Source organism: Notolepis coatsorum, assembly GCF_963971535.1.
Source record: "Notolepis coatsorum genome assembly, chromosome: 3".
Classification (NCBI taxonomy): Eukaryota; Metazoa; Chordata; class Actinopteri; order Aulopiformes; family Paralepididae; genus Notolepis; species Notolepis coatsorum.
Window position 1 is genome coordinate 5244593 of NC_140167.1, and position 15832 is coordinate 5260424.

The 15832-nt window shown below is 48.0% G+C and overlaps 1 protein-coding gene across 1 annotated transcript in view; it reads right to left on the minus strand.

Annotated features, from left to right (window-relative positions):
* Positions 1 to 15832, minus strand: part of apoba (apolipoprotein Ba) — a gene marked incomplete at both ends in the record, with an annotated part of 44720 nt that overhangs the window by 2724 nt on the left and 26164 nt on the right. The window contains 10 exons of the mRNA XM_084310349.1: positions 156 to 342; positions 1585 to 1696; positions 2023 to 9588; positions 10340 to 10713; positions 10848 to 10969; positions 12343 to 12518; positions 13145 to 13317; positions 13649 to 13859; positions 14449 to 14579; positions 15784 to 15805. Coding sequence (XP_084166475.1) covers positions 156 to 342; positions 1585 to 1696; positions 2023 to 9588; positions 10340 to 10713; positions 10848 to 10969; positions 12343 to 12518; positions 13145 to 13317; positions 13649 to 13859; positions 14449 to 14579; positions 15784 to 15805 — 9074 coding nt within the window. The remainder of the gene's footprint in view (positions 1 to 155; positions 343 to 1584; positions 1697 to 2022; positions 9589 to 10339; positions 10714 to 10847; positions 10970 to 12342; positions 12519 to 13144; positions 13318 to 13648; positions 13860 to 14448; positions 14580 to 15783; positions 15806 to 15832) is intronic.

Genomic DNA, 15832 nt, shown 5'->3' on the forward strand with positions numbered 1-15832 from the left:
GATATCACATTTGAATGCCAATATCGGCCGATAATATCGGACATCCCTAGAAATAAGTCTTGACTTTTTTTTGTGTAGCATCCTTGAAGTTTTTCTGGAATCTTGTATTTTTTTAAATGTTAAATCAAATCAAATAGAATCCGAGCGTGTCGTACCAGGTAGCGACTGAACAGCTTCCCGTACAGCTGCGTCGGGGACCTCCGCTGGAGATAGAGTCCCAGGAAGCCCGCGGACGGGGACGACACGGAGGCCGTCATGCCGTCCCTGCGGGAGGCGAAGCGGAAGCTGACGTCGGCGAACGTCTGGCTGGTGACGTCCACGTTCAGGGTGTGACGGGACACGCTGAAAAATAGAGGGGGGGGGGGGGGGGGGCAATCCCATACAATATTAGTCAAACGCTGAGAGCTAGAATTCCTTACTGTTAAATCACGACTAACATCCATATTGTACAAAGTCAATCTTGCAAAAAAAACTTACACATCGGTCGCAGCGGCTTGACGTCTCATCCTGAGGAAAAGAACGACACGATCAGAAATATACTCCACTGATTATACTAAGAACTATTTATTTATTTATTCATTTCATTTCCTGTATATAAAAAAAGATGCAATTTTCTGTTGCGTTCATACTTGAAAAAGACCAGAAGGGTCGAAACGTCGTGTGTATCTGCTATTTTCTTGTCACAATTAAAACACCTTGGAGCATCAAAAGTGAGTTGCGAGCCCCGCTTTGTTTCATAATACTAAGAACTACCCAATACAGCGTGTTGTCTGTTAAACTACGCTGGCACGAGAATGTGAGAATAGTAATATCGTTTTGTGCATCTGGGTCCCAGAGCGAGACACGACAACATTTCTAATGATAATAACAACTTTATTTATATAGCACCTTTTTTCATACATGGATTGCGGCTCAAAGTGCTTCAAATAGCAAATAGCGTAAAATGAACATAGGCAAAAAACTAGAATAAAAGCAATGCGTAAAGTGCGGACATAAGAATAGGTATAAAAGACAATAAAAGTAGTGCAGTGTAGAAAGTGCAGACATAAGAATAGGCATAAAATAAGTACAATAAGTACAGTCAGTGTTGCTCGAAAGCATGTGAACCCACCCCCCCCACCCGGAACAGCCAGTCCCCCAAACGGCCCACACATCAATCCCCGCCACATGATGAAAAAAATACCTTATGTACAATTAGGGATGTTCGATATTGGCTCTTTTTTTTTTTTCGATATCCGATATACCGATATTGTCCAACTCTTAATTTCCGATACCGATATCAACCGATACCGATATATGCAGGGTTCCCCCCCCCCCCAAAAAACAGAATAATTTCAGGTAATTAACATTACATATCTCTTGTCGTGGAATTAACACAACATTATGCATACTTTTTACAATAAATTAAATAAGAATTTGTTCTTACTTGCGTGCCTGGGTAAATAAAGGTTAAATAAATGTGAACACATTTTTTTTTTAAATTTTGTTTAAACCAATAGGCCTACCGATCATTTCCGATATTACATTTTAATGCCAATATCGGCCGATAATATCGGACATCCCTATGTACAATGTATGACCTACCTTAAGTTTTGTTGAAAGACATGCTGCCAATCAATAGTCACGTCACTGTGAATGAACTTGCAGATCCCGTTTAGGCTCACCGCTCCGTTATCAAACCCAAGCGTCGCCACAGCTGTAAAGACACATGGAAAATAAAACCTTACATCCCGTGCAATATTTAAAAATCCCATCAAAATCATTCAATAGACCTGTTCGCCGTCCACGTCAGACTCCCGTGTGCGCACGCATCAAGGGGGAAAAAAGGAACGTAAAGCCCTGTCGTACCTTTTTAGCGCAGGTAGGGGGCAACTTAGTCATGTGACTCAGTTGGTATTGCTGATTGGCTCGAACACGGTTTGTTTGTATACAGCGAACAGGTCTATTTAAAATCTCATCAAAGCATTCAATGCCATCTCAAAGAGGAATTTGTACACATTGAGAATCTAGGTCTGTTTTTACCATCGAGGTCGTACTCCAGGAAGATCATCGTGGACGTGCAGATGGAGTTCAGGGAGGAGACGAGGCTGGAGTCCTTCTTTTCCACCTTGGCGGTCGACTTCACGCTGTAAATCGGTGAGGAAACCTCCACGGTGGCGGCGAGGGCGCCGAACGCCGGGACGATCACGCTGGAGGGCAGGTGCAGGGCGATCGCGGGGATCTCCATCGTCTGCTCCGGGATGACAATGGTCGGTATCTCGAGGTTCGAAATGCGACTCACGATGTCGTCCAGGTCGACGGTGTACTCGCCGACCGTGAAGGATTTAGGCAGGGTGAAAGAGGAAATGGCGATTTCGTACTGTGGCATTTTGAACGACAGGAAGGACATTTTACCCTGGAGGTATTCCGTGTCAATAATGTAACTGGGGACGGCAATGGTTGGCCAGCCTGGCAGCATGATTTCAAAGGCAGTGGTGGTCATCACTTTAGGGATGTTGAGATTATTTGGATCCAGTGTGAAGGGTCCCACGTGCAAGGTGGTAAAAGGCACGTCGAAGGCTGGAACTGAGATCACTGGTGGCAGCGTGATATGATCCGGGACATCGATGCTTTCAAGTCGCATGTCAATTTTCCTTATGGCCGATGGGATTTCTTTCACCCAAGCGGGCAATGCGAGGGTAATCGCTGGGATGTGGAAGCTGACTCCATCCTCAAGGAATGTAAAGGGTATGACGAGGTTATATCCATCCGTGCTCTTTGTGTATACAACAATGGAAGAGAGAGTAAAGATCTGTAGATTGTCCATGTTGGTGACCTGGTCAAACTTGAGCACATCCCAGATGGTCCTCTGATAAACAGGAAGTCTGAATGACTTTAAGAACGCTAGGTGACCTTCCAGATTCCCCCTCAGCACGACGCGTATCTCAGCCGCGTCGTTGGACAACAGTACGTTACAATCTTGGATGAGAGTGCCCAGCCGCTTCTTGTCACTCCAAGCGAAAGTCTGCTTCTCTGACGTGACCGCAAGGTCGATGTTCAGAACCAGGCCAGCGTCACCCAAACTGCTGGGCTGAGCTGCATCGACTTCCACCGTAGCCTTTAGGGTCATCAGAGGAACAAATTCTATGGTCACTTTGACGGCATGATTTCCATTTGTATTGAAGGAGGCAACGTTGGCATTGTTGCTACTCGTGAAATCCAGTGTTCCGTACACACGCCGCAGAGAGACCTCGAGAGCGAGATTCTCGTTCATGACGAATTTGAGAACATTAGCATCCGCTCTTCGTTTCCGCGTCCCCTGTTTGCGATCCATGTTTACGTTGAGATCAGTCTTCACCAGCGAACGCAGGCCGTTGGCGTTAAGGTAGAAGCTGGCCTCGTTGTCAAGATCTCCGACAGCATTGTAAATGTCCATTATTGTAATGTCCGTCTTTCCTTTAGTAGTGGTTTCCAGGGAAACGTGGGACGTGAGTGCCTCCAGCCCAAGGTTCTGATCAAGGTTTCCCGTCCCGACAGCCTCAATCAGTGGAATGTTAAACATATATTTCAGCTTAATCTTGGAGCCTATATTCGGTTTGGTCTGGGTGTTTCCAATGAGTTCCTGATCGAATTCGAGGTTAAGGAAGGGCAGGTTGATTTTGCCAGTATTGGCCAGAGAGGCTTCTATGCCACTTCTGGAGAGGCTGACGGTACAGTCATGGCTTCCCGCCATGTTCTTGTGCTCCAGAGATACAGTAGTGCCCACTTTTATCCCAGTTTTCGTCGCTAAGCTGGTGGTCGCGTCAATTTTCCCATTCAAAACGTCAAACACGGACGCAGAGGAAGCTGCGAACCGGGCGACGGTGTCGGCGTCGTTGTAAAGGCCTGCGTTGGCGGCCAGGGTTATCACGTTGCACTTGAAGGAGAAATCACAAATGATGTTACCCATGGCCGGGATCGTGATGCTGTTTCGAATGGCGGGTAACGTGAAATGGGGCAGGGTCAACTCACTTAGCGTCTCTGGGACGTGTATGACGGGCAACTGCAGGGACGGCAGCACGAGAGTGTAGGACGGCACAGAGAAGCCCATCGCCGGGACTTTGAAGCTCGGAGTGCTGACCTCCTTGGGAACGAAATAGCTGAACGCGGGCAACTCTGCTCTGAAGGCGGACACCTCGATGTCGAAGACGGGTATCTTGTATCCGGGGACTCGGAAGAACCTGGGCGGTTGGCTAGAAGTGTCGATCTTGTGTTTGTCAAATTGTATCTTCGCTTGGTTGTAGGAATCTTTCAAAAGTGCGACTACTTTGTCTCTGCATTCTTCAAATTTCTCCTGGAGGATGTTAGCGTTATCATTAATTGCACTGTAGATGGGTTCAAGATCTAATTCGAAGGTGTGCTTATTTGGGCTTTTCTGGTAGTGCAGCTTGAAGTTCATGTCAAAGGACTGCTGGGGGGACGACATCAGATATCCGAGACCGGCGTCATCCCAAAGAGAGAAATCTCTAACCTCAGGTGTCATCTTGTCAGTGTAAGGTATAGCCATCGCTGGGATAGTGAGGGGAACGGTCAAGAACTCCAGATTAGCTTCACCGTTGGCCGATGCGTGGACGATCACGTCGTTTCCACTGTTCTCCGCGGTGAGATCGTGACTGTACTTGTACTGGTTGAATCTAGCCAAAGCGACCCAGCAGGCGCGCTGCTGCTCCGGGTTCAGGATCACGCCGTAGTCCTGCTGGAGGTCCAACTTGCCAGTGAGCGTCAAAGGGAAGATGATCTTTGCGTTTGCTTTGTTCTTAGCGTCCAGCACGATCTCGAACGGACGCGCCAAGAACTCCAACAAGTTGGAGACGGATCCGCTCAGTCTGCCGGTCAGCTCTGCGTTGTGAGAACCCCTCAGGGCGACCCTCAACTCTCCCAGGTGAGCCTCTCCGTTCAGAACCATGATGCTGCTCCTGACGAATGGAAGCTCGGTCTCGGCTCTCGCGTTGAAGGTGATGTGGCTCAAGACGACAGACTCTGCGGCCACCGTCTGCTTCATCTTCAAGGCCTTGCAGTCGGTTTCTCCTCCGAACGTTAACTTGGCGGTGCTGAAATCGACGGTGAAATCCAGATCGCTCTTGTGTGTTCCCTCGTCAGAGTAGTCTTGAATGGACCACTTTCCACTCCCAGTTGTCCTGGCGGTCAAAGAAATCATACCGACTTCCATTTTCGCTGCCACGTTCTGTGCCATGGTCGCTTGGCTAGATGTCTCAGCCGTCGGGATGTTGACGTTATGGTTGTAGGTTGTGTCCATGGTTGCAGAGATTCCACCCTGCAGTGTAAGTGCAAGACTGTTGACCAAGTCAGCCGTGTACATTTGGGTGGTGGCTTTGGCGGTTGTCTTGGCAGCAGCCTCGGCAGAAGGACCGGTGATGGTCATTGATCCCTCGTGATCAATGGATAAGGCCTCGTGTGTGAGCTTCACGCTCTCTGTGAACAGCAGTTTCTTCATTCTGGGGGCTTCTAGTTTAGCAGTGGCGTCCAGTGAATAGTCAAGGAACTCGAAGCTTGACCTGCCCTGAGAGGTCAGGGTGGCTGTAAACTGTGGGTTCTTTGCTGTAGTTGTCGAGTTCTCAATTGCTCCCATTGACACAAGTGTGTAATGTGGGGAGTTCACTCTGAACTCACCGTATAGTTTGCCAAAAACTGGAACGCAAACTTCCCTGGGGATCTCAGGCATTTTAAACTCTGGGATGGGAAGCATTGTGATTTCAAAGTCCTCCAGGTTGAGTTTTGGGAGGTTGATGGCTGGGAATCTGATTTCCGAAAGTGTTATTTCGGCGAAGGTCAAATCTGGGAGGTCAGACAGGTAGAGTGCCCTTAGGTCTCCAAAGATTTCCTCAGGTTCAGGTATTTTGATCTCATATTCTCTGATGCGGTCAATGACTGAAATAATGTTTGCTTTCATCGCTTCAAAATCGATGGTAAAGGCCGGAATGACGTAGTAATTCAAGACGACGAACGTCGGCACTGCGATCCGAGCCGGGATGGCGATCTCCTGCAACTTGTTCAGGTTGATCTTGAAGGCAGGAAGAACCAGGTCGGTGAGAGGCACGGTGAACGAGGGAACCTCGAGCTCGGCTGTCTTCAGAGCCTCTAAAACTCCATCCACAGCCTGATTGATTTGGTTGATGATGACGTGATCCTTTGTCACTCTACGGATCTCCTCTATCAGTCGGTTGATCTGAACAGAAACATAGGCAACCATATTGCCGTAGGATTCACTTGCCCTTTGGAGGTATTTGTACAATTCATGCCGGATATCCGTGTTGACGACTCTTTGTCTCATGTCCTCGAGCATTTCCTGTATCTTCAACTTGATGTCATGGACGGCTGCGGTGTTAATGACGTCCATCAACCTTCTCACAACCTCCGCCACCTTTGTGTCTCTCAGCTTCTCTATGTATTTGAAGACAGAAGTTTGCATCTCCCTGAAGAATTCCCTGATGGCCTCGAGTTTTGATACAATATCATATGCTTTCATCTGCTCATTGATATAGTCCGTGAGTTCAACGATTTTCTGGTTGGCCTCGTCGACAAATGCGCCGTAGTCGAAATCCTCCATATACTTCAGGGTTGAGGCGATGCGTTCATTAAGCTCATCAATGCTTTGCTTGAAGTCCATCCTCTTTAGGTGACTTGTCACAGTATCCAGAAGCTGCATCATTTTGTTATAGACAAATTCAAAGTCAATATGTGCCAAGGCATCCACCAGTGATTGCACAGTCTCTTGGATTTTGAATTCCTTGATAAGCACTACCACGTTATCCATTAACATTTCAAACCTTTTGTCTAGATCGTATTTGAGAAGGAGATCCCTAATGTAGAAAAACACTGCATTGAATTTGTTGGGTATTTCATATTCTTCAATCCAATTGACGATGACATCTTTCATAGAATCAATCACTCTGACCATCTCTGCAGTGGGCACCTGAGTTGACAGCTGCTCTACATATTTACCCATGTCAATTGAAAGGATGTAATCCTTTATATCTTGGAAAAACATTTTTACATCAAAGGTCTCAATCATCCGTTTCAAAGCAGCGATTTCTTCTTGGATCTTTTTCAAGATGTCGTATTTAGCATCAAGTTCCTTCAACCATTCGACACTGCTTTCTGTGAGCTTCTGCAAATCAATCTGTTTCATCACACCCTCGGTGGCATCAATTGCTCTCACTAGCGATTGCCTGATCTCATACTTTTCATCAAAGGCCTTGGCCTGATTTCCAATTGCAGAGAGGACATTTGATATGGCGTCAGACAGGTTTCCACTTTTCACAAAGTCTTTGACTTTAGCAATGATGTTTTTGATGTCATAGGCAAAGTCAATCGCCAATCTTTCAAAGGCCTCTTTCAGGTTTTCCACAGCAATCTCCAAGTCATCGATCGTCACAGCAAACTCCTTCATCAAATAAGCAAGTTTTTCCTTGATCACTGATACTTTGTTGTCCATGTCCAGTTCTCTCATGAAGTCACTCACTTGCATTGGCAGGTGGTCCAACCTGTCCCTAAATCCACGGATCGCCTCGTTGAGGTCCAGTCGGTTGATAAACTGCTGCAGTGACTCCAAGGCGTTCACGAGAGAATCCTTGACGAGTTCAAAAGCAACGGGGAGGCTCTCGACGAACGGAAGCTCGACCATGTGGCATTGACTGTTCTTGTCGTACTTGAGGAAACCGGCAACGCTGAATTCTTGATCTTCTCTTCTTCGTCTCTGTCCCGGTTTGCTGAGGATGTCCGTTATTATCCCACCGTTAAAGTCGACTCCGACCCTCTCGGGGTTGTTGTAGGCGTAGATGTCCTGGTTGTAAGCGTGGCCGTTCAGACTAGATTTGGTCTTCAAGATCAGCGACTGTTCGCCGGGGGTCAGGAGGCCGTCCCACTTATTGTCGATATGAGTGGCGGTTTCCTCGTTGTCAATCATATGCGTGGTGGAGGCTCGGCTGTCGTGAGAGTATGCGAGAGCCAGCGGTTGGACCTTGACGAGTAACTTGCTGTAGAACTGCCCTGTGTGCTTCCCGTACAGGTTCATCTCTCCATCGCTGTTGACGAGGCCGTCGACGCTGAAGCTGAACGGCAGCGCCATGGTGCGAACGGTGCTGTCGAAGCGCAGCGGCTTGGAGTTGATCCGCGCCTCGCAGAGCGACTTGGCAGAGAGTCCGGCGAATTCGAGTTCACAGTTGTGGCTCAACTGGGCGTCCATTATATGTCCGGCCGTGCTGAATTTCATGGCACCCGCCAGATCGGCGTAGATGAGTTCATATGTGTGTCTCAGCTCCTGCTGTTGTCCGTAGGTCCCGCGCACACTTCCGGCCAGGTTCATCTTCAGCGGCTCGAGCGCCAGGTGGCCTTCGTTGTTCAAGTTGGCGTCGTAGAACTTGAGGGCGTTCTTCACGTCGAGAGAGGCGACGAACGGCTTCAGGCCGACCTTGATGTCGTGTTTGTAGTAGGCGTCGTCACAGATGAAGTTGTCCATCTTGGAGTCGAGGGCCAAGGTCCACAGAGTGAGGGTCAACATGTGGCTGTTCTCAGCCTTCATCTGCTTCACCGATCCCATCATGTCGCTCGAAAGGGTCAACGCCTTGTGGTCCCATGCGAGGCTCATGCTGTTTCTGGTGCTCACGTCGTGGGAATAGCCCTTGAGGATGGCGTTCCAAGAGGCCTCTGCGGCTGTGAATTTACCGTCGATGTTCAGCTCTCCTTTACTTTCCTCAGCCAACGCTTTGGAATGGCAGGACAGGGACGCTCCGTTGCCGTCTACGACGCCGTTGAAGATGTTCTCGAACGTCAAAGGGCTACACTGAATGGTGTTGGTTCCACTGGCCACCAGGCCCTGGCCGCCGATCACCACGGAGGCCTTGTGCAGTCCGCGGCCCGCGTCGAAGGCGAGGGAGCCTTCGGAGTTGACGTTGAGCCCGTTCGAATCCAGAGATCCCGTGATTAAGGAGTAGGCTCTGTTCGCGGCGTCGTCTGCCTGCGACTCCACCCTGACGATGGCCATGTGACGGGACAGACCGATCTCGACCTTGTTGCTGAGCGCCGTGCCCAGGGCGGCGGCGGCGGAATTGCTCTTCAGGGTCAGCTGGGCGTCCTTGTACTTCAGCTCCGCCACGTGCTTGAGGGCATCGTTCTGCGCATTCGTTATGGACACAATGGACAACTCCGAATTGGCGTAGGCTCCCTGGATCATGTTGTGAGCCTGGATGAGTGGCGAGGTGACGCGCAGGTTGGACTCTCCTCTCCCTTCTCTGGCGAGGGGATTGATGGCGTAGTTATGGGAGTAGGAGGCGTTGGCGTACTGCGAGCCCATCCCGACCGATCCTTCCAGGGTGCCGTCTCCCGTGACTTCCTCCGAGGTAGAGGTGGATTTGGCCGCGTAGAAGATGAAGGCGTGCAGGCCCAGAGGACTCGTGGCTTCGATCTTGTAGTTGGCCATGGCATTGAGTTGGTCGGCGATGCTCAGGGTCTCCAAGAGGCTGAACCTCGCGTCCACGAGGCTGTGGCTGAAGGAGCCGTCCACGAGATACTTGAGATTATCTTCAACATTTCCTGACATCATCCCGGTTCCTTTATGTGGACAAAAAGAAAGATATCAATGTCAGTATCTGTGATATCAGATTGTAATGATGTTGATTTAAATCAATTCACTCTTCTCTCCGACACTTCAAGCTCAACGACAATAACACTATGTAACAACCCATCATCTACACTCACAGCACACACATCCACACGTACACACTCACTTTAAACAAACAACTCACTGCAGCACCCACTTTACCCACTTTAGACACTTTAACACACTTTATATTTATTGGTAAATAGATTTGCACTACAACTCATACCTCATTGCACCTTACTCTAAGTTGTACCTCATCCCATTTTTGCATTGTATTGTAACTCAGTTACTAATTTTGTTCCTACTCTATTGTATATTGTATATTATGTATATTGAACACTTTCGTTTACACTTGTTTACGTACTTTTGACTCTCTATTTTATACTTATCTATTTTTATCTATAGCACACTCTCAGGAGCAAAACAGAAAAAAGCATTTCATATCAAAGTATTCTGTATTTTTGAACGACAACTAATAAAGAAACTTGAAACTTGAAAGTACATCAAATGTTATCTACTGCCTGGAGTACTGTGTACTGTGCAATACTTTCAAAGAATATCAATTTTGTTGCTTAATTGTCTCAGACATAAAGTTGTATATTACTCGCTAAATAATATATTAGCGAGCTAAATAAAGACCGTTACCCATCATCATCAAACATCAAACACTTCGTTCTCTCTCGACACTTCGCGCCGGCTTACCCTCGAGCTTGTACGACAGCGGGTTGATGGGCGACTGGGCGGTGACCTTGTAGTGCAGGATGTAGCTGGGGGCGGTCACCGTGTCGTTCCCGCCGGAGAGGGACGCCTCCCAGTTGTAGAAGTTGCTGTTGACCTTGGCGGACGCCTCGGCCAGGCCGAGGAGCGGCGCGGCGAAGTCCAGGGAGCGCGGCACGGTGAAGGCCGGCACGGGGTAGTCGTTGGCGGGGATGTGGAGGCCTATCGCCGGCCAGCTGATGAGGGGGACGGACAGGGTCCGGGGGATGTTCAGCTCCTCGGAGGTCTTGCCTCCCAGCGGCAAGGGGAGGGAGATGGCCATCTTGTTCTTGTTGAACTGGTACCTGAAGAAGCTGTCACTGTTGGGGGGAGGGGGGGGGGAGATAAGATGCATTGCAACTGTTAGAGAATCCCTTTTGGATCGGGAGCAAACAAATGCGATCAGGACAATCCCTGATTATTATTATTATTATACAAGTTATGGGACACTTACGATTGCATGAACAGCTTCTGGGGCAGAGCGGGCAGGGTGAGGTCGGCGATGCTTCTCCGCAGGCGCAGGTTGGCGGCGTAAGGGATCCTAGCAGCCAGCTTGTCCAGCCAGATGTTGGCGGCCTGGAGGGAGGAGACACCATGGTGTAATTAACTACTACACGGTAAAAAATAAGACACACGATAAAATAAGATACGATTAAAAAAAAATTATAATAATGTAATCCCAAACGTATACAAATAAAACATATAAAACATTACAAAAATTGTTGCTGTTGTTTATGTTCTTGTTGTACGCTTGAGTCAGAGTGAGAGTGAGTCAGAGTGAGACAGAGTGAGACACTCAAGGGCTCTACACGCAACAATGTTGTAGACACTCTGCCTTTATACTTCTGCAACATCCACGCACAGCCTATGCAACATTGTACAAATAAATGTAAAATTTATGTACAAAATAAACGTTTTTCCGGTGTTTTAGACGTCGCTCTTTTATTTTGAACCCCCCCGACCGGAAGTACTATTGCTGCTATCGCTAGCGGCTTGTGTAGTCCGGTTCTGTGTTTTGAACTGACGCTAAATACAAATGTTGAGATTGTTGGTGAACAACTCACTTTTGGTTAGTTTTAACGTTAGCTATAGCAGCAGGGATGGAGGCGTTGTGCAAATGCAGGCAGCTACAGGCACTCGAGTAAAAAGCTGCTGAATTTAATCGGCAGGAGAGAGAGAGAGCTCGTCAACGCCGTATATCCCTGTGGCTGTGGTGCGGTCGTATAGGCACGAAAGTGCAGCTTGAACTACCTGTTGTATTAAATTAATTGATTGCTGTTTAACTTGTCCGTGTCCAGTCCTTTCGATTAGCCCCACCGTTCATTGTAAACAATGATGCATGTAATTATATTAACGTTACTGTGTGTTGTTGTAGCTATGTTAATAAATTCTGAATGGCATTAACGTTAATTCTCACAAGCTGACATCGTAAAATAGCAACACCAGCCATGGGAATACTGTTTACTAAATTGTGGAGGCTTGTAATTGTCAAGGTAAGAGGATTTCATTCATTGTCATGACAAACCAATTACATAATCCAACATATGTGTAAAAAAAACTAACATATTCCAGTTGACTGTATATTTTTTGAATGATTCGTTACGAAGAAATCAATACTTCCATTTGTATAAATTACGTTAACTATCGAGGATAGTATTCCTGCCTGCGGACCAATATTATTATATGACAGCCCCGCCCCCATTCACTAACCAACCAATCAATGCTACGCAACATCAATGCAACGGTTGTGTTGCAGTCGCTCGGGTAACATTTTGGAGATAGGTACGCAACATCCTCGTAACACCCTCTGTGACATCTGCAACCATGTTGTGTCGCAGTCGCGTCGCAGTTGCTCGAGCATGTAGAGCCCTTCAGAGTCAGAGTGAGACAGAGTGAGAGTCAGAGTGAGTTAGAGTGAGACAGAGTGAGTCGGCTAAGCGTAGCCGTACCTCGATGGCCTTGGTGACGATGTGGCGCAGCTTCATGTCGGTCCTGGCGACCCGCTGGTCCAGGAGGTCGTCGAGCAGCTGCTGCAGCTTCCGGTGGTAGGCCTCGGCGTTGGGCAGCAGCTCCTGGAGCTCCGAGTTCAGGTCAGAGTTCAGCTCCGCCTCCAAGCGGTCGTTGTCTGTGAGGAGGAGGAGATCGAGACGCAAAAAAAAAAAGAGAGAGAATAACATAAACAAATTAAAAAGTGTTGAAAAGTATTAGAATTCACAATTCTCAATTTAAGGCCTCAAAAGGTATTAAAAAGTCTTGAATTTATTGGGGGGGGGGGGGGGCAGCCCAGCTGTCAGGAGATTAAATTATATTTAATACGTGAAAGGTTTTTGTACTCAAGTCTTTTTTTTGTATTCAAACATTTAAAAAAAGAAATTATAAACTAGTCAACACTGCTCAAAACGGCTTTAGCTGCCTGATGCGCCTGCGCTGTGATCTGCGCACAGATCTGTGTCGACCAGTTTGTAAAGATTATTTAAAATGTTTATTAGCAACGCCGAGCTTTCAAACCCTTAGCGCTTGTCTGTCCGAAACCCTCGTGCAACTGTGAGTATACCTTTGCAATGTCTCCGTGATACTTGTATAACGAACGGTTCACGTCGGACCAGTTCTTCAGGGTAAACCTATAGGTTGGTTTCCTATTGAGGAGCGAGGGACTGTGGATTCACTCGGCCAAACCTTGTTGGCGGCGTGCGTCACAGTCACGAAAGGGGCTAGGGGGGTGGGGGGAGGGGGAAGCGACGAATGGCTAACCGTATTTGAGGGTGAGCTTCTGCAGGGAGCGTGTCTTGGGGAGGGTGAGGATGGACTCGATGGCCAGGATGAGCGCCGGGTCCCTCTTCAGGCTGGCGGACAGGGAGGCGTCGGCGCTCAAGGAGGGGATGAGCAGCTGCACCTGCAACACGGCGTCCTTCATCATCTCAAGTCTGCGTGAGAGGAACAAAGAAATGATTATAATAATAATAATAACAATAATAATAATAATAATAATAATAATAATAATAATAATAATAATAATAATAATAATAATAATAATAATAGTAATAATACACTTTATTTGTAGAGCACCTTTCACACGAGAATTGCATCTCAAAGTGCACCACGACAAAAAAAAAAGAATAAACATAAAATGAGCACAGAATTAGCATAAAATGAGCACAACACAATTGGCATAAAATAAGTATAAAATAGATAAAGCAAAATAGACAAAGTCGAGGTAAGGCATAGGACATTAAATCACATAGTTTGTTGCAGTACCTTGTGCGCACCACCAGGGACAGCTGTGGCACGTGCTTGTTGGTGACGTCGATGGTGATGCCGCGCATGTTCTTGCCCTTGACGCTGGCGTCGGTGACGGCCAGGACGAAGCCCGCCTCCACGTCGAAGTCGGGGATCTGGACCTCGGTGGTCACGGTGTTCCTGTTGCGGTTGTACTTCAAGGACGCCATGGCCTCCGCCCCCTCGACGCCTGGCGGGAGGAGAAGGAGAAGGAGGTCCATTTTAACCAGACACACACACGCGCTTCACAAACTACAGTCTTCTCCCCACAGCAGGCCGAACACTAAACACTAGGGATGTCCGATATTATCGTCCGATATTCGTTCGTTATTTTTTTTACATTTCTATAACCTTTATTTACCCAGGCAAGCAAGTAAGAACAAATTCAGATTTTATTTATTGTCAAAAGTATGCATAATGTTATGTTAATTCCACAACAAGACATATGTAATGTTAATTACCTGAATTTATTCAGATTTTTGGGGGGGGGGGAAACCCTGCATATATCGGTATCGGTTGATATTGGTTGATATCAGTATCGGAAATTAAGAGTTGGACAATATCGGTATAATTCACTCACTCCTTCACTCACTCCTTCACTCACTCCTTCACTCACTCACTCACTCCTTCACTCACTCCTTCACTCACTCCTTCACTCACTCACTCACTCACTCACTCACTCACTCACTCACTCACTCACTCACTCACCCACTCACTCACTCACTCACCCACTCCCTCACTCAGACCCGCCCAGCGCTACCATCTCAATCCTAAATCACCTTCTGCCTTCAGTCTGAGTGTCAGAACGTCCACCTTCTGGCGTCCCCCTTGGCCCTCTCTCAGGGTCTCTGCGGTGATGGTGGCGGTGTACTCGGACACCTGGCCGGTCGGCTGCATCTCCACCGCGAACCTGAGGGGGGAGCCACAGGAAACAAACAACATGACTCGTGGCTTCTGGCGGGCGCTGATCTGTCAGAGGCGTGTTGAGTGAGTGAGTGAGTGAGTGAGTGAGTGAGTGAGTGAGTGAGTGAGTGAGTGAGTGAGTGAGTGAGTGAGTGAGTGAGTGAGTGAGTGAGTGAGTGAGTGAGTGAAGGAGTGAGTGAGTGAGTGAGTGAGTGAGTGAGTGAGTGAGTGAGTGAGTGAGTGAGTGAGTGAGTGAGTGAGTGAAGGAGTGAGTGAGTGAGTGAGTGAGTGAGTGAGTGAGTGAGTGAGTGAGTGAGTGAGTGAGTGAGTGAGTGAGTGAGTGAGTGGGTGAGTGAGTGAGTGAAGGAGTGAGTGAGTGAGTTAAGGAGTGAGTGAGTGAGTGAGTGAGTGAGTGATTGAGTGAGTGAGTGAGTGAGTCAGTGAGTGAAGGAGTGAGTGAGTGAGTTAAGGAGTGAGTGAGTGAGTGAGTGAGTGAGTGAGTGAGTGAGTGAGTGAGTGAGTGAGTGAAGGAGTGAGTGAGTGAGTGAAGGAGTGAGTGAGTGAGTGAAGGAGTGAGAGAGTGAGAGAGTGAGTGAGTGAGTGAGTGAGTGAGTGAGTGAGTGAGTGAAGGAGTGAGTGAGTGAGTGAGTTAGTGTAGTGAGTGAGTGAGTGAGTGAAGGAGTGAAGGAGTGAGTGAGTGAGTGAGTGAGTGAGTGAGTGAGTGAGTGAGTGAGTGAGTGAGTGAGTGAGTGAGTGAGTGAGTGAGTGAGTGAGTGAGTGAGTGAGTGAGTGAGTGAGTGAAGGAGTGAGTGAGTGAGTGAGTTAGTGTAGTGAGTGAGTGAGTGAGTGAAGGAGTGAAGGAGTGAGTGAGTGAGTGAGTGAGTGAGTGAGTGAGTGAGTGATTGAGTGAAGGAGTGAGTGAGTGAGTGAGTGAGTGAGTGAGTGAGTGAGTGAGTGAGTGAGTGAGTGAGTGGGTGAGTGAGTGAGTGAGTGAGTGAGTGGGTGAGTGAGTGAGTGAGTGAGTGAGTGAGTGGGGGAGTGAGTGAGTGAGTGAGTGAGTGAGTGAGTGAGTGAGTGAGTGAGTGAGTGAGTGAGTGAGTGAGTGAGTGAGTGAGTGAGTGGGGGAGTGTGTGAGTGAGTGAGTGAGTGAGTGAGTGAGTGAGTGAGTGAGTGGGGGAGTGAGTGAGTGAGTGAGTGGGTGGGTGAGCTACAGGAGGGTGTGCCCCACCTGCTCTCGCCCGTCAGTGGGTAGTAGGGCGT